Raw genomic sequence first — 23,689 nt, 5'->3', positions numbered from 1 at the left:
AATATGCATATCATTTGATTAAACAAATGTCCAAGATGTCATGTTTGGATAGCTCAACATAGTGAAGATTGATATAGTGTACATTGTCATAGATTGTAATTCCAAAGGGGAATGTAGCTACACCATGTTGATCAAGCAAATCAAGATCCTTGGTACATTGATATCGATGCATCATCTCACACGACAAAGCATCAGGAATGGTTCATAGATATGAAACCATTAGAAGGACTAAATAATGTTATCTACACGGCAGGTACCATACCAAGTCTAGTTCAAGGGAAATGCATTGTCCCTATGAACAATTTCATTGGTACGAAAGGATTGGTGAAGATGTACTCTATGTTCCAAAGCTCAGCAAGAATCTCTTGCCAGTTGGGCAAATGACAAAACACAACTATCGAGTCATTCTTTGATGCACTATCAACATAAATCCAAAGGACATTAGCTAGTGGGAAAAGTAGTCAAGGAAGGACGCTTGTTCATAATGCTAGTTTCAATACCAGACTTGCATGCAATGTCAACTCAGCACAATAACCGATGCCACTTTTTGCAATATGGCATAAGAGATATGGACATGTCAATTTCAAAAGCTTGATGCAACTAAGAAATTAAAATATGTCAATTTGAATACCAAAACTTCAGTTCCTTGGAAAAGTTTGTGAAGTATGTTGCTTCAGTAAAAAGAGAACCAATTTTGGCGAAAGCACCTCTTGAGCAAGAGGTATTCTTGATTTGATACACACAAATATACAGGGTTATGCACAGACCCATATCATCAACGGCTTAATATACTTATTGACTTTCATCGACGACTACAGTAGATATTGTGTTGGATCTTTTTTTTGAAAGAGAAATCTAAAGTATTTTCTAGATTTCAAGAATTCAAAGCCATGGTAGGAGAACCAAACAAGTAGAAAGATCAAAGTCATCAAATAGAGGAGGTGATGGTTAGCTATAGTGAAGAGAGCAAAGCATACAAGTTGTATAATCCCATCAACTGCAAGGTCATAATCTCCAGAGATGTGATTTTTGGTGATGAATCATCATGAAAAACATCAAATACATAGGAGATGATTACATCGATTACTCAATCACCTACAGAAAAGGTTAATGAAGAACAACAAGAATTGCCAGAGAATCCTCCAACAGAGCAGCAACTCAGATGGTCTACCAAAGAAAGCAGACCACTAGCAAGATTGATATATGCTCAGAAAGGAAAAACAATTCAGATTGAAACTACTAATTATGCTCTTATGACTACCATCATGGCCACATAAGAGCCATTGTACTTAGAAGATGCAGTTGACAAACCAGAATGGCAAACTGCTATGAATGAAAATAGAAAGAAAGTGATGTAATGCCTGTGTAAATGATGAGTGGCATCCATCAAAGATGTACATTATATCAAAGGCTCACAAAATTTGATATCCATTTAGGTTTCCACAATGTCAAATGTTGTGAATTTGGGGTGCATAAAGAACATAGATATTTGATATAGTTGTATGAATGATCAAAATAAGAGGAAGCATTTGCTTATAAACAAATCTATCACTTTGAAATCATAATCAGTATATCACACATTTACTCATACTACAACTTCAATCGTTTAATATAAGATTCTAGTTTCGAGGCTTGATATATATTTGATCTCTTAATTTAAGTTTCACTCTTATGACTTGCATTACTATCCCTTAAATCATTTTTAAGGTGTTGTTGAGATGGAAGGAAGATGGAAGGAAAGCTATAAGGATGCATGATTTTATGTACCAAAAACAATGTGACTAGGTTGTTATTATGTTTGGAATACATATAGGCATGCAAAATAGTGCAAGATAGAAGCAAAGCAAAATACTAAAAGTGTGGGAGTTTAACAATGTGTTGCTACATTAACAAAAGAGAAAAACAATGTTGCCACATTGCTCCAACCATTACCATTATGAACAAGCTAAGGGTTCTATAATACAATGCAATTTAATATTGATTACTACAAGTTAATGTAATCGAAAGCTTGAAAAACATCTGAGTGGTAAGTTGTCTTCACGCACAAATGTTTTCTATTACACGTGCTTGCTTTAAGTAAAACTTTAAGCTTGTGTATTAAGTTGGTCATTTTAAATAGAACATCCCAAAAAATAAAGTTTGAAAGGATATAGAACATACAATCATTATTCAAGAAGCACATGATATGTACACTAACAAGGGATAAGAGACCAACTTGTGCACTGACGATATAGGAGCACCCCTAGAATGTCTCAATGTGACCTCTTCCATTTTATCACACAAGGATTATCTTACATGTCCATCACTATTTTGGATGATGGACATCAAACAAGGACTATCCTACATGTCCATTCCCATTGGGATGGGATGGATGCACTCTTTATTGAGTTAATTGAACACGACCATCACTTGGTAGTATTGGCTTGAACAAAGCCAAGCTTGGTTTCCTATGATTGTTTAGGGATGGATTTTTTGGGGGGTCATTGAATAGGGATTTAGGAAATATTTATGAGCAAATGACAAACCAAGATTTTATTTACTTCATTTTAAAATAATGCTACAAGGGTTTCTACAATCTGTTTTTACATGTTCCTCCTATTGCCTCCTTCTATTGCATTGATTTTTCTTTGCAAATCTAATTCATGCATTTTGCATTGATTCTGCATGTAAGGTAAACAAGGTGCATAGGACGCAAATGATGTCAATGGATGTAAGCACAAGTCAATTTTTGCGTTTTGAAGTGATTATACAACTAAGATAAACCAAGGTGCATAGGGCACAAGCATGTCAAGTTTTGGTTGGTTTAAAGAGCAATTACAGTGGGGCTTTTTAAAGCTCAACGTTGAGCTTTATCTTAGAGATGATGATAGCAATAGATCTTGGACATAGCGGCCTAAGTATTCCACACATTTTAAAGGAACAAAGCTCCCCCCACATAAATCATATGACACATCACCTCAAGGCTCACTCATCCTCGAGACACGCATCTATTTCTACCACTGCTTCTAGATTCGACAATAGATTCTTAGGGTGGGCTAGACATTTGTACGTCTCCCTCTTAGGATTCAATCCCATAGGCCTCTTTGGAATTCCACTAACATTAAGATAGCTCCCCCCCCCCACCCTCTCTCTCTCTCTCTCTCTCTCATACACACACACAAATGCGTGCATGCACGAAGAGAGAGAGAGAGAGAGAGAGAGAGAGAGAGATGCATGTGAATTGAAAACATTGGTATAGTCATGGAAATTCATAAGCTAATTGTTTTATCTCATTGTGGAACTTTTAGTCTCAAATTTGTTTGCGTATAAGATATTGTGAATCTGTCACTCCTATATAAAATAGCTTAAATATATAAGTAAGTAGCATTTGAAATAAGGTACCTTCAAGTAGTGCAAGCGTCACTCTAATTTAAATATGTAAATAGTAGATGAAACAAGGCAACTTCAAGTGGTGCAATGCAATAGACAAAGTGCATTTAAATAATTGTCAACACCATACTCTAACTCATTAGACTACATATGAAGGCACACATGAAGATAATGACCGCAGTCTTCATCAAACTCGAAGTAAAGTTGACCGCGGTCTTCATCAGACTCGAAGTAAAGTTGACCCTTTCATATTGCTCTTGTACCCCCACTAAAATATGTCATGCTTTATATAAATTTTAACTAAAAAACCAAGGTAATCATTCTGTCATAGCCTTCAAGGCATACATTACTAAATGAAGAGCCACATCAATCGAAAGTGACATGGTGTTTTCCTCCTAATTATAGCATGATAACGCATTGAGAACCTCCATCAATTCATAAAATAAAGGGTGGGGCCTAGGATGATAATGCATTGAGAGGCCCCATTGTTGCATAATAATAAAGGCAATGGCCTAGCATGATGAAAGGATGATCAAAGTACAATGAGGGCATAAATGAAAGCCAAGCCACAAATAAACTGTCACGATTCATGAACCACCTAGAGACTATTTAAGATTTACCACATAACCATTGGCCTAGGAAAAAAAGTACATCATTGAGTCTTTTTGTAGGTCACTTTTTGCCATTTATCAAGAGCAGATATGTTAGGGCCTTATTTTTTGCCATTAAAAAAAATTTATTATGCTCTAAAAGTTACTTATGCTTGAATAATCCATAAGGGCATATTGGAACCAATAGTATAATTGCATTGAACATAAATGTGGAGAGCAATATGTAGGTTTAACCATTTTACTTAACCTTAGATCTGTGCTATCCTCATCTACTATCATTGGGTGTTACGAGAATACTTGCATTTTTCATCTATTGCATTACTAGAGATTTGTTTCTCATCTACTATCATTACTAGCTCTTGGCAACATTGTTGAGATAGTACAATATGACCACGGGCAATACCTTCGAGGGCAGGTAAGGACTCGTTCCCAAGCGATGCCTACATAGCAAATGTGCTGCGTTTATGCCTAGGCTTCATACGTTCCCACGACAGGTTTTGTAATGCTAGGTGCCAGAAAGTGGCATATCAAAGCCCTGTTGGAATAGGTTAATTGGACTTTCCACCAGGGCAATACGGGTCTTGAGGATGTAGAGCCAATCAACCTTTTTGCGAGGGCGCGTTCAAGATGGAAAATGGAGCATGAGCAAAAAACGCTAGGCGATGTGGTTGTTGCTTGCTCTATGCGAGGAGCATAGTAGACATGCTACGTCTTGCGGCACGAACGTGCTCTAAGGTTTTGATGACGCATGGCCAACCCGCTTGGAGAGGTGACCCTTAAGGCTTACACATAAGCGATGTGACCCTTACACATAAGCGATGATGTAATGAAAACGAAAAAGACCGGGGGCGGTTGGATAAAAAGGCTGGGATCCAAGAAGGGCGGCAGGGGCACCTACCCACCTTACTATAATTTGGCAATTTCAATTATAGAATTGCTGAGTGTAAAACATAGGCTTTCCATCAACTTCTCTTCTCTGATGATGAACTTCTCTAAGCTGCAAGGTCAGCTGGACGAATTCCATCAAATGGGCGATCTTGTTTTGGTATCCAATTGACGGATTTGCACATCTACGACGCTAACTGATCGGTTTACTCAATTGGGCGATCTTGTTTTGTCGTCAACGTGATCCATTTGTCTGCTGCTGAATTGACCGATTCCTGTTGTGATCCCCCATGGAGTCTGCTCGACGCCGCTTGCACACCATCAACACGCACTTGCTTCCCTCCACTCCAGGTTGGTTCCTCTGCCTTGCGCTCTCTCTGCAAAATTGAGTCTGCAGCTCGCTTGCACACATACGTGCTGCCTCCAGTTGCTTCCTCTGCTTTGCGCAGTGCCTCCCCTGCCGATTTTCGAGACTCCAATCAATCTGAGTGCTCTCAGATTCATTGGGTCGTATTTGGTCTCCTCGAACAATTAAACAAAATCGACCACCTGCTCTCTCTCTCTCTCTCTCTCTCTCTCTCTCTCTCTCTCATGATCCCATTGGCTCCAGTTCAACTTGTGAATCCCTTCCCCTGTGTATAATTTGCATTGGGTTAGTTTACGCCCACTCTTTGGATGGTAGTCTGCAAATCGTTGCTGCTACGAAGAAGTGTATTTAAACGCTTTGCGTCGTCGTTGGAAGGCGGAACGAAAGATGGCTGTGCTCGCACGCTCAAATAAGGACTTTGGGGACCGTGGTACCTTGGTGCCATCTACACGTCGGAGTTGTGCCACTCTCCGCGATCTTCTAGACATTTGCCAACCTATGCTTCTGTTTGAGCAAATAGGTCATGTACCCATGATGCTACTTTGCTCTCGAAGCGACAACTGTAGATTTAAAAACGAGGCATTTGGAGATGCTTATAATTGCAGCAAAACAAATTGCGTGCCTTTGTAACGTGTCAGAAAGCTGAGGCATGGTGCATGCCAACTTAACTTTTCATTCTACAAGGGCTCCTCTGATTCTCGTAGATTATGCTTAACATGACTGTGTTCGTAAAATTAACCATAAATTTGGTTTTGGCAATAGTTTTGTGCAAAGAGGACTCCAGAGTCCAGTGTCCATTTATACGCAGCAGGAGCGTAAAGCTTGTAATCCGAATCCTCGTTCCGCCATGAATTCACAAGAGCTTATTGAACTTATCAACAAATGGGCCATACAGTATTGGGGAGAGAGGACCCCAATGTCACCGCTTTTTTTGACAATTTCACTTCTCAACTAATCTAAGATTAACCTCTTTTCGGACTTGGCATTGTGTCAAGCAGCCCTATAGTGCATTGTTCCTACCTTTAGACCGTTGTATGGTGCAATTGATGTGTTTTTTGCCATTAAACTGCTCAACTTTTTGTATCCTTTTGTCCCACCTTTGAAGATAGGGACTATTTTATTTGCTTGCCATGCCTTTAGGGCCTTGAAGTCTTCCAAAGCTCTTAACAATGCAAATGAGGATTTCCTTTTATTTCTGCCCTCCCATTTCAGCATATGATGACAATGGTGAGAGGCACCTGCAAAATGTTAGGATTTGGTATGTCATAGGGGCGAGCAGATCTGAAGCACACTAAGGGCTAGTACTTTGTCTGCCTTGTAGACAGCATGCATTGTTGCCATGCGGGGAGATCTTGGACCAGATCTGGCTGCCACATGGGCTGCAAAGGATACCCAGCCATGGGTGGCTGGAAGGCTTAACATTGGGCAGGCTTTGGGGCTTTAATAGGGCATGATTTGCCATGGAATGGACCCAACCTGGGTCAGATGTTTCCAGGGGGTCCAGGCCATGTAAAGGTGTAACATGTGGGGACTAGCTGAGTGGAAACATAGCTGAACATACAAGGAGAACTCAAGCATGAAAGATACAAGAGATCTACCTAACTATAGTACGCTACTTTATTTATACATGGTTGCCAAATCGGCATACGAAACTGTGCTGAGACCACTCCCCTAACTATGACATGTGGGAGATGGAACTATGCTGCAGAACTAGGACACCCAAATGTCGCTCATCTGTTGGAGGCTGGGAGCTGAGTCCTGAACTGAGGAAGGCTGAGTGAGTGAAAAGGGGGACTGAAGGCCCTTATATAGGGCTGGGAACCGGCCAACCTTGGGCCAGCACAACCGACTGGCTGGTCGTTTTTGGCCAACCAGGCTGCTGGTCCTTGCCTATAAAACCAAGCTGTTTTGGGCCGTTTCAGGAAGGCCTTGGGGCTGCCTATGCAGGGTGCCCCTCCACATTGTGTGCCTCCCTCGGAAACCCCCAAAGCTTGCCAAATATGCTGTGATTTGCTGACTAGGCAGCTAGTTGTCACTGCTACTCGGGTGTTGGAAGGGTCACCTCCCCGTCTGGAAGCCCCCATATGAGGAGAGCATGGGGGAGGTAGACCAGGGGATATTGGGGCTGCCACATGGGCAGCACACAGTCTGCCATGTAGGCAGCTGTCAAAGCAGGGATCCATGGGCCTGCAAAAGAGACGCACAGGTGGTGGCATAGGCAGGCTGGAGGCGCCTGCATGGCGGGCTGTCTGGCAGAGGAGATGGCGCAGAAGGGCGGGGCAGACCAGCAGATTGGGTCGGCCACATGGAGGCCAGGTGGAGCAGCAAATGGGGCTGCTAGTGGGCAGTGGCATGCCTTATATAGGGCTGGGCCCTTGCCTTGATTGGAGGGCCAAAGGCCCTAGAAGTGTGGGCCAAAGGGCCCCGGTTTTAGAGCCCTTAAAGGGCTTTACCAGCAGCAGACTGGTCGGCCAGTATGAAGCTGACTGGTCGGTTTTTATGACAGGTCCCTGGGCCTATAAAAGGAGGGCCTCCAGCCCGCATAAATCATCACTTGGAGCAGCAATTCAGGGAGCAGAAAGAGCAGCAGAACAGCCACCTGTGGGCCTCTATCCAGGAGGATTCAAGTGGGCTGTAGAGCTGCCGACCTAGCTCAGAGTGCTGCCCACCTAGGCTGGTGCAGAGACAGCAAGGTGGAAGGGATCTGGACATATAGTCTACAGAAGCTCGAGGTGGAGCATGCGGGTTCGAGTCTAGAGATAACTGGCAGATAGGAGAAGGACCTTGTGGTAAGATCAGAGGACCACACCATTGGTGGGACTCTGGATCTCTCTCTTTTGTATTGTGTCCATAGCTTTGGACGGAAATATATTATTTTGGTGGTTTCTCTATCTGGCTGGTTCATTGTCTATTGATGAGTGTGCACATCTATTCTATGCACATAAGTTAAGAAGTTTGTGATTCCACACCCCACATCACACTGTGTGAGCTCCTGGGCATTACTATCAGGCTTCTGCTGTGGGTACTCTCTGTTGGGTCATTTCTAACAGCTTGACCCTGGTGCATGTGACATTCCCCTCTTCTGAACTTGTTGCTAGGTGGATACCTTGCAATGCTTTGCCCTGGCGACCCGAACTGCTCCCTTGTGGCTTGTGACTTTGGGAACTAGGAACAGACCCCCGTAGCTCGTGCCTGACTCATCCTTGGACTAAGGCTCACAACCCTTTCACGACGTACGACAAATGGGTCAGACTGTGTGTCACCATGCTCCCTATTGTAGGGGTGCATGTGACATTCCTTCCTGCTTAAATTTTGGATGATGATAGCTGCTAAGGGACTGTGTGAATTTGCGAAGCGAATGTGATCGTGATGACCACCTGCATGAACTGACTGATCCTCTCGGGTGGTAACTACAAGAGAATAAGCTGTTGAAACTGGATGATCCCCATGGGTGGTAGACCCAAGAGTCTCATCATCTGGGCATGCAGGATGAGTTGAGCTGGCCCCACGGATGGAAGACCCCTAAGAGCACGCTGAGGAAATGGCTGCACTACCCCCATGGGTGGAAGACCCTGAGGCACTGCTTGTAAGTTGTAGCTACCGTGGAAATTGAATGATCCCCTAGATTTTTTTGCAAACACGGTCGAGTTTCAAAAGAGAGTTTGTTTGAGTATACTTGTGCTTTCTAAGTTAGAAATGTATTTTTGCCTCTTTGCAGAAACGAGACATAAGTGTAAAGTGCCTTTTAACTTTTTATGTTTTAAATAAGAGAGAGAGAGAGAGAGAGAGAGAGAGAGAGAGAGATTCTAGTTTTTTGGAAGTTTTTGTTTCTTGACTTGCTTGTTTATTTTTGCTTAAGTCACCTGCTTCGTTTCTTCTTTATTTCTTGTTTTCATTCTCTTTTGTTTATTTGACGTATTTTAGCAAGCATTGGGTTTGCCCAAGAGACTCCGCGGGTCTTTAGAAACCCAGTATAGCTGCTTATGCTTGGGCACTGATGACGACATAAGTGTTGCTTTGCTTGCTAAGTATGTCTTCCTTTTGCTTTTCATAAAAGTTTTTGTTTACCTCTTTTTTCTTCTCTTTCATTTTCTCTTTTATTTTCTTTGTAGATTTTTGATCTTTAGAACAACAAAAAATTCTAAATTTGTATGATTGGACTTATTCTAGTCTTACAAAGGTATATTTTTCTATCACCTTAGCGGACATGCAAATTCTTTGAATTTTCGTCCAAGTGGTGATCAGCTGTTCAACTACATCGTTTTATCTTATGCGGGTGCAGAAGCCCCAACAGCTAATCTTATTCTCATTTATTCTTATTATTATTTTAATTCTTTTCTTTTTGTTTATTTATTTATTTTTAATTTTTAATTTCTGTCTCTCTTCCCCTTACTTTTATTTTATTTATAATTTTATTTCTTTAAAAAGTATGCTTTTGCGTTTTGTTTTAGTTGCTCTCCTTGGTTTATTTCTCTGTTTGATCGCTTTTTTAATGAATTTTTAAATTTATTGGTAACTTTCCTTTTCTCTCTCTCTTTCTTTGGTGCTTCTAGGTTGATTAAGCTCTTACAGTGGCCTTGGGGCCCTGGCTAACCCTAACTGTATTCGCCAGTTTGGGGGTATATTGGCTTTAGCGATACATGCTATGATGAATTCGCCTTTTGGAAACCAACAGGGCAATCTCCTGGGATGTCATCTGGCTCCTGTGACATTCCCTTGTAGTAGTAAGGGAGGAGTTACCTTAGGACGAGTAACGACTGTGCAAGCAAGCCCCCCCCTAAATACTAGTCTCGCTCCTGCTAGAGTTAGGGGTTATAGCAAGGGAGAAACTGCCTTGGGATGGGCAGGGAGAGTGCAAGCAAGTTCCCCAATGTTGGATCGTTTGACCTCACCGAACAACATTGGAAATTCTAGTGATGGTCTTGTCTCTTTGGTAGGTGATTTAGTTGGGTCTAGCACTGTAAATCAAAACAAAAAAGTTAGAAGAAACATATATAGAGAAAGGTATAACTTTTTAGCTAGGTCAAACATGAATAATCTTCATGATTTTGGGGAAGGTAACATTAATTGGTCTAACTTTAAGGCTTTATTAGTTAGCACTCATTATACTAATAATAACATAAGAATTCTTAATAAACTAAGACGTCTTAGAAACAAGCATCTCAAGACTTCTATTTCTATTAGTCCTATTCATGCCACGCAAGTAATTTATGTTGTCTATAACATACATAGTAGTAATATGCTTTATGTAGGACAAACCTATAGGACAGCTTTTATTCGTTTTCAAGAACATGTTAGGGAAGCTAGAAAAATTCATAGGAAGAATTCCTTAATTGAGAATTCAAAACCCTTATATGCAGCAATGGCAAAGTCTGGTTTTGAATCTTTTCGTTGCTTTCCCATTGAGCATATAGAGGGCCATTTTAATAATGCCAAGGACTTTTACAAGGCTGCTCGTCCTCGTGAATTGTTTTGGATGAGAACTTTACACACTTTCTTCCCAAGAGGTTTTAATTTAGAAGGAAAATCAACTCTTCGTAAAAATAAAAGAACCTCTAAAAAGAACCCTTTGATGTGGAGAACTCATATCAAGCCCTTTAACATTCATCATTACCAACATAGTCATACACCTAACATCGTATGGAAACCTAAAGTTATGTTACGAGGTTGTCCTAGCTCTCCTGCAATCTCACATGTAGTTCGTGAGTTGCCTCCCTCACTTCCTCTTCCTCCACTTCCTCCTCCTTTAGTTCCTTTAACTTCCTCAGTTCCAAGAGTTTTTGCTTCTCGAGACTATAAAAGAAGACTACTCTACCTAGATAGATTAATGTCACTGGGTCTTTTTTCAATAAAAGTTTTTGGAAAATATAATGTCAAAGTTCTTTTTAAACTTCAATACACCTTGGAAAACTTCTCTTTTGAGGATTTGAATCTAAATAAGCTCCATTATATACAACTTAAAACTTCGTTGGATCGCTTCTTAAAAGTAAAAGCTTCATTTCAAACCAAAGAAGTCTATCTAAATAAGGAACTCTTGATTTGTATTTTTACTTCTCCCTCACTTGACAAGATAGGCTTAAACTCCATTTTGAAGTCTCCTGAAGTAATGGATTCTCTCCCTCATTTTGTGAGAAGAATTTGGAAGCATCCAGTAGTAGCTTGGAAGTATGTAAAAACTTTAGGACAAAAGGCTTTCAACTATGGAGAGATAGGTAAAAGGCTTTCAGAGCATTCAAAATCTTCTATCCTTAAAGAACCTTGTTGTTGTAAAAGTAAGAGATTCCAAAGCTTTATTGATGCTGATTTAGGACATGTAGTCACAACTGATACCTCAATTTTGCTTTCTAGTAACCTAAGAGACCTTTTCATGAAAGGCATAAAATTTCGATTGTACTCTTTTAAAGAGTCTTGCCTTTTAAAAGCTATCGATAAGGGAATCTCAAAGTTTGTTTTGCAATTAGAAGAATGTTTAGGAGTTAAAAATATCTTATCAGAATGGAAAGGGAAGATTTTGAAGAAAGTTGCTTTGAAACTAGAAGAAGTCCCTTCGGTTATTTGCTCAAAGAAAAGTAACCATCTTTCGAAAGAAGATGAAACTCTTCTTCGAAAATTCCATAGGAATTTTGTCATTTCTTATGTGGACAAATGTTCCAATAACTTTGTTTTTATTTGCAAAAAGTTTTACTTAGAATGTCTTTTGAGAGAAGTGAACTCGTCTGCCAAAACTTACGCCCCCGCCTTAGTTTCTCAAAAGGATTTGATCTCAAAACATCAGAGTTTTTGCAAGTCTTCTGGGTTTGTTTGCAATCCAAGCATACCTTTTCTTTGTGCTGCTTGGAAGTTTCACAAAACTCCAAAAAAGCCAAGATTTATTGCAGCTGCTTGTGAGACTACTTTGACGAATATCTCTAAATGGCTAAGCTACTACTTCAAAGCCATGTTGCCTAGTGTCCATGAACTTTGGAGGGACTTATTAAAAGAGGCAGATGTCCCCTCGAACTCAAGCTGGATTTTAAATGACTCTGTAGGAGTGATTCCTGTTGTAAAATTTTTTAATTCCTCTCGAAGCATTCAGGAAAAAGAGTCTCCTATTCTCCTTCAAACCTATGATTTTACGACGCTTTACACAAAGATTGAGCTGGAAGACCTGAAGTTTAGAATTAAAAAGCTAGTAGCTGAAGTTTTCAAGCTGAGATTTGACAAAGATAGATGCAAAGTGCTAAAAGTTGAGAAAACAGCCTTATGCTTTGACTTTTTGTGGCTAAAAAATAAAGATCATGACATAGGTTCTAAAAAGAAAAGATACACAAAGGTAGTAAGTGTAGAAGATGTTTGCTCTTGGATAGATTTTCTTTTAGATAATCTTTACATCACAATAGGTGATTCTTTGTTTCAACAAGTTATAGGAATCCCCATGGGCACTAATTGTGCCGTCTTTTTAGCAAACTTTTATCTTTTCACTTATGAATTTGAGTTTATGCAACGTCTTATTTCTATCAATACCTGCCCTATCATTTTACATAAGCTTAGTCAAGTTAGGCGTTTTATAGATGATTTATTTGTACCAGATGTTCCTAACTTTCAAGACTTTATGTACAAAGACGCTAGAGCTTTTGGAGAAGGAATCTATCCTCGTGACTCTTGTGAACTGAACTGCACTTCAAAAGGGGATTCTTGTGTTTTCTTAGATCTTAGACTTTCTCAATCTACCATAGGATTAGAGGTTGATATATACGATAAACGTGAACAACCTGAATATAGTGGTTTACACATTATAAAAATGCCTCACATTGACTCAAACATTTCTGATTTGGCAAAATATGGAGTCATTTCTTCCCAATTCCATAGATTTTCCCGCCTTTGTACAACTAAGGAGTCTTTTATCACTCATTGTAGTAATTTGATCACTTTACTATTACACAAGAGGTATAATCCAAGGAAAATAATGAAAAAAGTTCGCACATTCTTAGATATGAAGTCTTTTATCTATGGTGTTTCGGCCTTAGGTTTGTTTAGAATGATTGAACTTAAGCTGAAAACAAAAAGCGGGGAGCTGAATAGCCCGTTTTTCTTTTAGTTTCAAAAGAGAGTTTGTTTGAGTATACTTGTGCTTTCTAAGTTAGAAATGTATTTTTGCCTCTTTGCAGAAACGAGACATAAGTGTAAAGTGCCTTTTAACTTTTTATGTTTTAAATAAGAGAGAGAGAGAGAGAGAGAGAGAGAGAGAGATTCTAGTTTTTTGGAAGTTTTTGTTTCTTGACTTGCTTGTTTATTTTTGCTTAAGTCACCTGCTTCGTTTCTTCTTTATTTCTTGTTTTCATTCTCTTTTGTTTATTTGACGTATTTTAGCAAGCACTGGGTTTGCCCAAGAGACTCCGCGGGTCTTTAGAAACCCAGTATAGCTGCTTATGCTTGGGCACTGATGACGACATAAGTGTTGCTTTGCTTGCTAAGTATGTCTTCCTTTTGCTTTTCATAAAAGTTTTTGTTTACCTCTTTTTTCTTCTCTTTCATTTTCTCTTTTATTTTCTTTGTAGATTTTTGATCTTTAGAACAACAAAAAATTCTAAATTTGTATGATTGGACTTATTCTAGTCTTACAAAGGTATATCGAGTATGCCAGGCACTTCGACCCCTGCCAAAGAATTTCCATATCCCACAAGACTAAATGCCTCTTATAAGAGTTCTCATGGACTAACCCTTTGAAAAATGGGGCATCGATTTCATAGGACCTATTAGTCCAGTGGTGGCGAAAGGGACACAAGCCCGATACATCATCGTGGTGACCGACTACTTTACCAAGGGGGCAAAGGCAAACGCAACCAAGATGTAAATGCATACGGGTGAAGACGTGATGTGCGATGAAGGTTGGTAGGGAGAGGCTTATGGAGTAATGGTACTACCACTAGTCCGGGGTACAAACAAAAATACAAAATTAGATAATTTCTCAGACCTGCTCCCTCCTCTGCTAACTGAGTCCCCATAACTGAGTCACCATAACTAAGCTTTGCTGCTAGGACTCCCTCCAACTGAACTCAGATCAGAAGGAACCATACTGCTTTGATACCATGTAACATGCGGGGATTGCCTGAGCGGAAACATAGATGAACATACAAGGAGAACTCAAGCATGAGAGATACATGAGATTTACCTAACAAAATACAAAATTTGATAATCTCCCAGGCCTGCTCCCTCCTCTGCAAAATGAGTCCTCGTAACTAAGCTTTGCTGCCCAGACTCCCGCCAACCTAACTTAGATTAGAAGGAACTATACTGCTCTGATACCAATGTAACATGCGGGGACTAGCTGAGCAGAAACATAGATGAACATACAAGGATAACTCAAGCATGAGAGATACAAGAGATCTACCTAACTATAGTACACTGCTTTATTTATACATGGTTGCCAAATTGGCATACAAAACTGTGCTGGGACCACTCCCCCAACTACGACATACGGGAGATGGAACTATGCTGCGGAACTAGGGTACCCAAATTTTGCTCATATGCTGGCTGGAAGCACTGCTGGAGGTTTGGAAGTTGAGTCCCGAACTGAGGAAGGATGAGTGAGTGAAAAGGGGGGCTGAAGGCCCCTTATATAGGGCTGGGAACCAGCCAACCTTGGGCAAGCACAACCAACTGGCTGGTCGGTTTTGGCCGAGCGGGCTGCTGGCCCTTTTTGGGCCATTTCAAGAAGGCCTTGGGGCTGCCTATGCAGGGTGCCCCTCTTGTCCTCCATCCACACTGTGTGCTGCCCTTGGGAACCCGCAATGCTTGCCAAAATGCTGCGATTTGCTGACTAGGCAGCGAGTTGTCACTATCACCTGGGCTTGACCTTGGTGCATGTGACATTCCCCTCTTACTGAACTTGTTGCTAGGTGGATATCTCGCAACGCTTTGCCCTGGTGACCCGAACTGCTCCGCTGTGGTTTGTGACTTTGGAAACTGGGAATGGACCCCCGTAGCTCGTGCCAGACTTGTCCCTGGACTAGGGCTCACAATGGGGTCACGGCATACGACAAATGGGGTAGACTGTGTCACCATGCTCCATAGTGTAGGGGTGCATGTGACAATCGATCAGGGAAGCCTGTTTGGAGGTCGGCCATATGGTCTGCACAGGTCAGCCAATATTGGACATGGGTCGGTTGATTGGTTGGTTCAGCTAGGTTAGCAAGTTAGGCCCCATTTTAGGGGCTGGTTGGCCTGTCCAGCAGCCCCAGCCACCCCTCCACCCCTAGAAAAAGGAAGGTTTGGGCCATTGTCTCCATCCACCCAAAGCCATAGATTACCAGGAGGGATTCTGGCTAGGAGCTTGAAAGAAGGTCCAACTCTCTTTTTTTTTTTTGGGGGGGGGGGGGGGGGGGTTGTGTTGGCGAACAAGGCCTCCTATGAGTGGAAGCCTGTGTGACAACTGTGGGGAGGCTTGGATGGTGAGTAGTCCGTGTCCATGCAACGGCGCAGTAAAGGAATCACCTGGTTCAATGCCCATGTTTAGGGCCCACTGCATCAACCAAGATGTTTGCACACCTGGTTCAATAGCCAGTGAACCATCTATTTGAGCTGCACATTCGGATATGCAAATCACCACTGGTACTAGGCCCAAACCTCTTACATTAGTAAAGCCTAACGGGAATGTAGCTGTGTCTCCATGCATGATCCACAACTCCTTCCCCTGCTGCCCTAGCCACTTTGTCCATCATCCTGAGGATCTGACTCTCAACATCAGAATGGGAGTCCATTGCACTTACCTGTGGGCATGGAATGGAAGCACTAGAAAGGTTGAGTCGAGCTTCCAACTATGGCAATGGTGCCCCCTTTTTGGAGTAAAATTAGGATTGATATCTCGAGTGCCAGCAGGTACAAATCTGGTATATCTAGATAGTTCTAGGGCCTGGCCTCTAGAATTCTGGTGGAAGAGACTATCCTAGGCGAGGCTTTGGACCTGGGGTCCTCAGGAAAGGGGAGGACTCCTGCACCGACTCTGGGCCCCTCTTGACCCTGTGAGGAAAAGGGCTGATATCTCGAGTGCCAGCAGGTACACATCTGGTATATCCAGATAGTTCTAGGACCTGGCCTCTAGAATTCTGGTGGAAGAGACTATCCCAGGCGAGGCTTTGGACTTGGGGTCCTTAGGAAAGGGGAGGACTCCTGCACCGACTCTGGGCCCCCCTGTCTTGACCCTGTGAGGAAAAGGGCTGAGATTGAGAAGCCGCGCTTTGACCCTGGGGTCGGGGAAGGGGTGGGTGTGTGCGGCTAGTAGGGTGGAAGAAAGAAGCTCTACCTGTGTATTCCCCGTATGCGCATTGAAATCATCAAGGAGGAGTACCTCTCCCTGTCGGTAAACCTCCACTAAGTCCTTATAGATCGTTTCATAAGGGCTGTGACCGTTCGTAGTGACCTCGCACGCATAGGATGATGTGTCTGGAGGGAAATAGCACACTGCAATAAAGAGCGGTGGTGTGTTAGGTGGCTGGAATCATAACCACATGTGTCGTGCAGGCTCCTCCTTTCGCACCACAGCTATAAGTGGCCTCAAATGCGATTTAAATAGGACTAGGACTGCTACCCCTCCAGAGCCTCGTATCCCATTGTCCTTCTTGTCTCTTGCCCAGAGGCTGATTTGTAGGTATATCCAGTGACTGTAGGTAATCCTCTTTCAGGACTCTCATGTGTTTCAGTATAGAATATCATCTCCCTACCATTGTAGCTTTCTGAAAAACCCCCTGGATCTGACTGTAGGGTGCCATTACAATTCCATACTGCAATTTTCAACTCATGCTGTCCTTTACCCCATGGTCTGGGCACTGTCATACATTATCTCCATTTGCATCCTCTCCTTTGTCTTTCCTTTCACGGATTATGACCTTACGATCCCTATAGACGCCCATTTGCCCTCTCTCTTGCTGCCATAACACATCATTCCTTCCTTCCGATGTTCTTGCTGCAGTAATGTAAGATCATCATCAAGGTATATCTTAGTCCCTTTCAAGGTGGCTCTCATGCTCATAAAAGTGGATCTATCCATGGCAGTCCTGAACTTTATTATGAGCGGCCTCGTGGGTACATCATCTCTTCTTACTCACCATGCAGCCTCAAAGGTTAGATTGATGTTCGTCTTAGTCATGAGCGCGTTCACATCTGCCATCGGGGTATCTCCCACTACCAAGCCTCTTGCTAGCACATTAAGGGCTTTATCACTTCGTCTTTTTTCCTCTTCCAATGCATCAGAAATGAAAGCCTTTTCCAGGGCTGCTGCACCTTTTTTGACCACTTCCTTCCATTCCATAAATTTTTCCTTCCCTTCTATTATTTGCTGTGTAAATTCTGCATGCTTGCCCTGCATATTAGCTTGAATTACAGCCATTTCCTTCCTGAAATTTTCATTTGCAGGTTTCATCTCTTCCAATGCTTTCTGTGTTTTCTCATCTTCTCATGCCTTGAGGGAGTTGACCTGCTCTTTGATGGTGCTCAGCTCCTCATTGAGAGGTGGCTGAAATTCACCCTCCTCTTGTTGCATGCATGCTTTTAGTACTTCATTTTCAGCTTTGAGTATAGCAACTTGAGTATGCATATTGGCTGGCTTTCTCTTCAATCATTCGAGTCATATTATCGTGCATTTGTTTGAGCTGAGTATTCCACTCTGCTTGCATTTCCTCCTTCTATTTATTGAAATCCTTTTGCATAGAGTCTCTTACTTTGTGCATAATCCCATCTCCCTTGGTTTCTTGACACTTTTCTGTAGTGACTCAATCTTGGCATCTTGTATCTTGATGATATCCTTAGATGCTGATATGCATGCCTTAGCATTTGTGTCATCCACTTTCTGGATATTTGCCCCAATGGCGCTATATTTTTGTTGCTTTTCCCCACGTGTCTTGTTACCCGGTGAATTATCCATTTCCAAATTTCAAAATCTGAGTCTCCCCAATTATAACTGCTGTATGTGAGAGAACCCTGCTGAATATAAATCCAAATCTGATGCTATAGACCTCATTGGACTTACATTCTGAGAGAGCTCTGTTTTTCAAAATAATTCTGTTCTGGTTGTCTTGATTGAATCAGCTTCACTGTTTGTATTCCTTTCTTGATTGTACCCTTGAGAATCGTGAAATTATTGAGAGAGAGAGAGAGAGAGAGGTTTTAATTTGGAATGTTTTTTTACTTTTGCAGGGGAAAGCAATGGACTAAGAATTCAGCCTACAGTTGGAGAATTTTATATTAGTATGTGCTCTCCTTGCCTTACATTGCTAGCTTCCAAAGTAATTTGTCGTTGCTTTCTTGCGCGAGTTTTGCTATTTCAATACAACATTCGACATATTGATGGGAATAATTCTATTTGAATACCACTTTAGCCATTAGAAACATAGTTTTAAGTGGTTATGTATGTATCTTGTTACAGAAGAATGAAGATGCATACATATATACATACATTTTTTGCTTCTAGAATTCCTTCCTTCTTTTCATTAGGAGTTGAGGCTGCAACTTGGGTCTAGGGATTAGAAAACCAATGTAACCACGCATATAGGCTGATGATGTGTGCATGAAGGGAAGACATGTGGGCAGCTCAATAGGTTTTACATATTTACCTAAACCTGGTTAGCTATTTACTCACCTATGGGCCAGGGGAGGCCCTAGAAGGTGGAGTCAAGTGGTTGGGATGAGTAATCCTAACTTGAGTGTTTATCTAGGAGTTCTAGATGGGAATGGGGCTTGTATGCTAATTACAGCTATGGATTGTGGCTATACATTGGCATAGGGGGCTAAGAGTTGAGGACTCTGATCAATAGTGCTTCCTACCTGGATTGGGGACTGACTAGTTGTAACTATGGGATGAAGTCTCTAAGTTGGTTAACGGAGGCCCAACCCAAGAATCATAATCTTTGGAACCCAGGAGCCATCAAGTTTAGGTGACCTATTCTGGTTAAGGCGGACACAAGCAGATTGAGTCAAGACTTGAGATGCAACAACATCCGGGCTCTTCCTGTCTCTTGGATGCTAGTCCCCCACCTCTTTGCACCCATCCCGCTTCCCCTCCTGACGCCATCTCTCCCCCCGCCATGCCTTGTGATCCCCTCTCCTCCCCGTGACTTCCCCCATCTCCTCCACTTGTATCGGGCCTTCCCCCCACTGTGTGCTGTAGAGGCCCACTTGCTGCTCCTGGTCGCGGGACCTTTTGCCCCCCCCCCCCCCCCCAAACCGCGGTCGTGAGCAGCTGTTGGAGGTACTCAGCTCCCTGCTCCTGCAGCATCCTCGTTTGTGTGAACTCTTTTCTTGACTTTGCTGGTTAACTAGCATAGTTGGCTATCAATTTGTGGGTTTGCAGTAGAGTATCTATTTCCTATTGAAGCTCCTTTGTTTGGGCCCTTTTTGGGGTTGCTACTCTTTGCAGAATCCTTGTTTTTCTCCTTTTTCCCTATTTTCCCATCTCTCTGTTCCTCTTCCTTCCTTCCTTCTGCTAACAAACGCAGCTTTTATTTTTGGTACATAATCTTGGCAATGACCTTTTTGGTCTAGCAAGAGGGGCTCTCATGGCAACTCCCTCGACTCTCACATCCTTTCGGATTACACTTTTCACGGAGGACAAACTACAGGTGAAGATTGTCATGGCGAGCTTGGCTTTAGAGGGTGACCTCATTCAACAGGTTACCATCTATGGGAGAGGTGTTTTTCTCCTCTAGCTGAGTTCACTTGACATCACCTAGGCCCTTGTCGAGCAGAGCTTGATTTTCCTTGGCCCACATCTGGTGTTCTTCATATTGTGGTACCATGGTTTCACAGTTGACCATATGGATGCAACACACCCTATGCCACACTTTTTAGTGACTCTCTCTTTCCCTAGTCTCTTGAAGAAGTATCGTTCCATTTTATCCCCGAGAAGGATGAAACCGGCCTCTCATTACTTCAGAGGGCAGTGTAACTAAACCTTTAATCACTTCAGCACTTATTTACAGCTCACAAAGCATATATCACAACCATTAACCATTGCATGATCACCATTTGACATTTACCCATTTGTTCACAAACAAAACCACTGAAAAAGGGATGGAGGCTAGAATGTCCCTGCTCAACAAACATAGACAAGTGCACCCGATTGGCCCCAAACACCGTGGCGCCCCTTTCGGTATTTCTTTATATTTCACAGTGAAATGATTATAAGTTGCATCTGGGAGACCTTACCTGCAACTGAGCACGCAGCCCCAATTCACTGAGCTTTCGCAAGGCTTTCAAGCATAAAACACCATCACATAAGTGCACTTAACCCATAGGCTCAATCCAAAGACAATCTCTTTTCCGAGTGCAATTCCATTGACTGTCCAGATGCAATCACATTGCACCCCAGCTACACTCTCTTTGAGTGGTTTCCAGATGGCATTCACAAAGCTTTTCAAAGCTCCAAAATAAAATCAGCAAAGTACCCAACCAAAGAATGACTCATGTAGCATTGCCTGGGCACCTATGAACCAAGAAAGAGGCGGCACACGAGCCCAACCTATAGCTTATGGCAAAAAGAAATTGCAGCAGCAAAATCACAACTCACCAAGCCCTGAAAACTCGAGCCAAGTCCTCAATTGCCAAGAGGACATAGTAGCCAATGCCCAATTGCATTCGCAGCCGAAGAGGAATGCAAAGGCATGAAGAAAGAGCATTTACAAGAGCCGACCAGCAAGAATTCCACTGAAAAATGCGAAAGGAAGCACTTCTGTCGCGAAGAAGTGGGAGTTCTTGGGCTCAAAAGAAGCGTGCTTGAGAGAGGAATGCATTGAGAAGGTTTTGGAGAAGTTTCATTGCCAGAAAGTCCTCCAAAATTGAGAAAAACCAGTCAACCAGTGCGTGGGACCACTCGAAATTCAACAGAAAGATGTAGCTTTGCAAGAGGAGAGGCCCAGGAGGCCGTAGAAGCAAAAAGGTCCAGAAAAAGCCACTTTTGTAAATTCGACCAGCAAAAGAAGTGCTCAGCTCTGCCCGTTCTACCAAATGCACAGAGGGAAAAGCATATCACTACAAAGGGGAGGCAGAGGGGAAGCCATCGGGCCAAACGGAAGTCGAGGAATCCAAACGGGTGAGGAGTTGAAGAAAAACGGAATTCAGCTGAAGGAGGCTGAAAAACCAGTCCAAAATCTCAACAAAGGGAGAAGATGAGAGAGAAAACCACACATGTGAAGTTTAGAAGGCCCAGGAAGGTCCAGGAATGGCAAAGGAGCATGTAGAAGGCACTAGAGCCACCTGGAACTCTAGGGGGCCACTGAAGGTACATGGCCCTCTAGGGGGCCCATTAAAAATGCCACGTCATCATTTTTAAACAACCACTCTTTTAATTCCTTGGAATGCCTTTGGGCCTAGAGATTAATTACGCTTATGTGCTAGGCACCATGCCGCGTTTAATTACACATTATTAAGCCCACGCTTGGACTTTTAAAACCAAAGTTGTCACAGTCTTGTAGTACATTAAAGTACTTAGAATTTCACGCCCCCGTGATACTTACCCCTCTCTTGAAACAACAAACCATAGTTTGTTGCCCCAAAACACAGGAGCGAGCATGAAATATACCATGAAAGAGTATACAAGAAAGCCGCAGCTATAGTATACAGGGACTGTGAAAATATGGCTAGGAGAGGCATGCATCCATCCATATACACTGCTCAAAATCTATGTGATCCTCGGCGATCAATAGTCAAGATGCATCAATATCATGAAGTCTCACATCAGAAATACTGTCAGCTCAGTATCTCGGATGAAACATACTGTGTCATCGAGCGACCTCATGAAATCACGGTGAGCCTATCTGTACTGAGGGAGTGGAGATGCTACCCCCCTTCGAACACTAGGTAATGCTCCAGACGCTCGCTCTGCTGAACTACCTGTAGGAGCGCGGACCGCAGTCGGCTCTAACTGGAAAGCATCAAGGTAAAGCTGCAATATCCAAGGTGAATCTGCCAGTTCACCTTCCTCCATCCATTTCGCATCAAGTGATGGGTAATTTTGAAATTTTACCAAGTAGCGACGGATAACTTTACCCTTGAGCTTTCTATCTCTGTGTGCTAGAATCTGCTCTGTTCTTCCACTTCAGGTTGTACCTCATCAGGTAAACCCTCGGCAACATCTCCATGATATTGCTTTAATAAGCTCACATGAAAGGCATTATGTATCTTCCAATGCGGAGGCAACTTCAGCCTGCTGTAAGCTACCTCGTTTATCTTTTCAGAAACCTGGAAAGGACCATAGTAACGCATGTTCAGCTTTGTGTACAACCTTTCCTTGCCTTTTTTATTTTTCAGCCTTGCCTTTTGAAAACACAGCAAAACCCAATCACCTTCTGTGAATACCAATTCCCTGTGGTGCTTATTTGCTGCTCTTTTCTGCTTGTCCTGACTTCTTTGCAAGACATATTTGATCTTCTTGTAAGCCTCTTCAAGGCTTTACACAAAACGATCAGCTTCGAAGATTTTCTCTTTTGTATGCAAAATGGGAGGTATCTTCTTGGCACCTTCCACTATTTCAAAAGGGGCTTTACCTATGGATGTGTGCACCGTATTATTGTAAGCATATTCCAGCAAAGGCAAATAATTCTGTAATTTGCTTTTGTGGTATGAGACATATCATTTAAACATATCCAGGATAGTAGAGTTTTCCTGCTCCGATTGTCCATTAGACTGAGGGTGAGAAGATGATGAAAAATTCAGCGTAGTGCCCATATTTTCAAACAGCCCTATCCAAAAGAGGCTGGTCATCCTCGGATCTCTATCATTGATTATGGATTCAGGCATCCCATGATACTTGAAGACATATTGCAGAAACAATTTGGCCATTTGATCTGCGGTAATTTTCTTTCTTACTGGCACAAAGTGGGCTTGTTTGCTAAACCTGCAAATTATTATCCACAATCCATCATGTCCAGTAGGAGTACGTGTAAGATCACACGCAAAATCCATAGCTATGCTTTGCCATGATCTATCCGGAATTGGCAAAGGGTGTAACAACCCAGGTGCCTTTTGCCTGTCAAACTTTGCTTTCTGACAAACCATGCATGTTCTCACATATTCTTCCACATCTTTCCTCAAAGATGGCTAATAAAAGTATTGCTCCACTGCTGTAATTGTTGCTGTAATTCCTGTTAGAAAATACCCAACAGAGGGTACATGTAGCGGAAGACTTATAGTAATGCCTAGGAGCTCACACAGTGTGCGGTGTGGGGTGTGGAATCACAAACTTCTTTACTTCTGTGCATACAATGGGTGTGCAGACTCATCAATAGACAATGAACCAACCAGATAGAGAAACCACCAAAAATATATATTTCCGTCCACAACTATGGACACAATACAAAAGAGACAGATCCAAAGTCCCACCAATGATGTGGTCCTCTGATCTTACCACAAGGTCCTTCTCCTATCTGCTGGCTATCTCTAGACTCGAGTCCGCGTGCTCCACCTCGAGCGTATGTAGACTTTCCGTCTA

The 23,689-nt window shown here is 42.3% G+C and overlaps 1 protein-coding gene across 1 annotated transcript in view; it reads left to right on the top strand.

Moving 5' to 3' along the window:
• The first annotated feature begins 4,929 nt into the window (after nucleotides 1-4,929).
• The window catches only part of LOC147888437 (long chain acyl-CoA synthetase 6, peroxisomal-like), a 100,474-nt gene continuing 81,714 nt past the window's right edge, over nucleotides 4,930-23,689 (top strand). The window contains exons 1-2 of the mRNA XM_087393041.1: nucleotides 4,930-5,216; nucleotides 18,403-18,453. Coding sequence (XP_087249167.1) covers nucleotides 5,156-5,216; nucleotides 18,403-18,453 — 112 coding nt within the window. The 5' untranslated portion in view covers nucleotides 4,930-5,155. The remainder of the gene's footprint in view (nucleotides 5,217-18,402; nucleotides 18,454-23,689) is intronic.

This window comes from Dipteris shenzhenensis, chromosome 21 (genome assembly GCF_047967505.1).
Source record: "Dipteris shenzhenensis isolate YYH24624 ecotype China chromosome 21, Dip_SZ_1.0, whole genome shotgun sequence".
NCBI lineage: Eukaryota > Viridiplantae > Streptophyta > Polypodiopsida > Gleicheniales > Dipteridaceae > Dipteris > Dipteris shenzhenensis.
The sequence above is the reverse complement of the archived record's forward strand: the minus strand, read 5'-3'. Positions and strand labels throughout refer to the sequence as shown.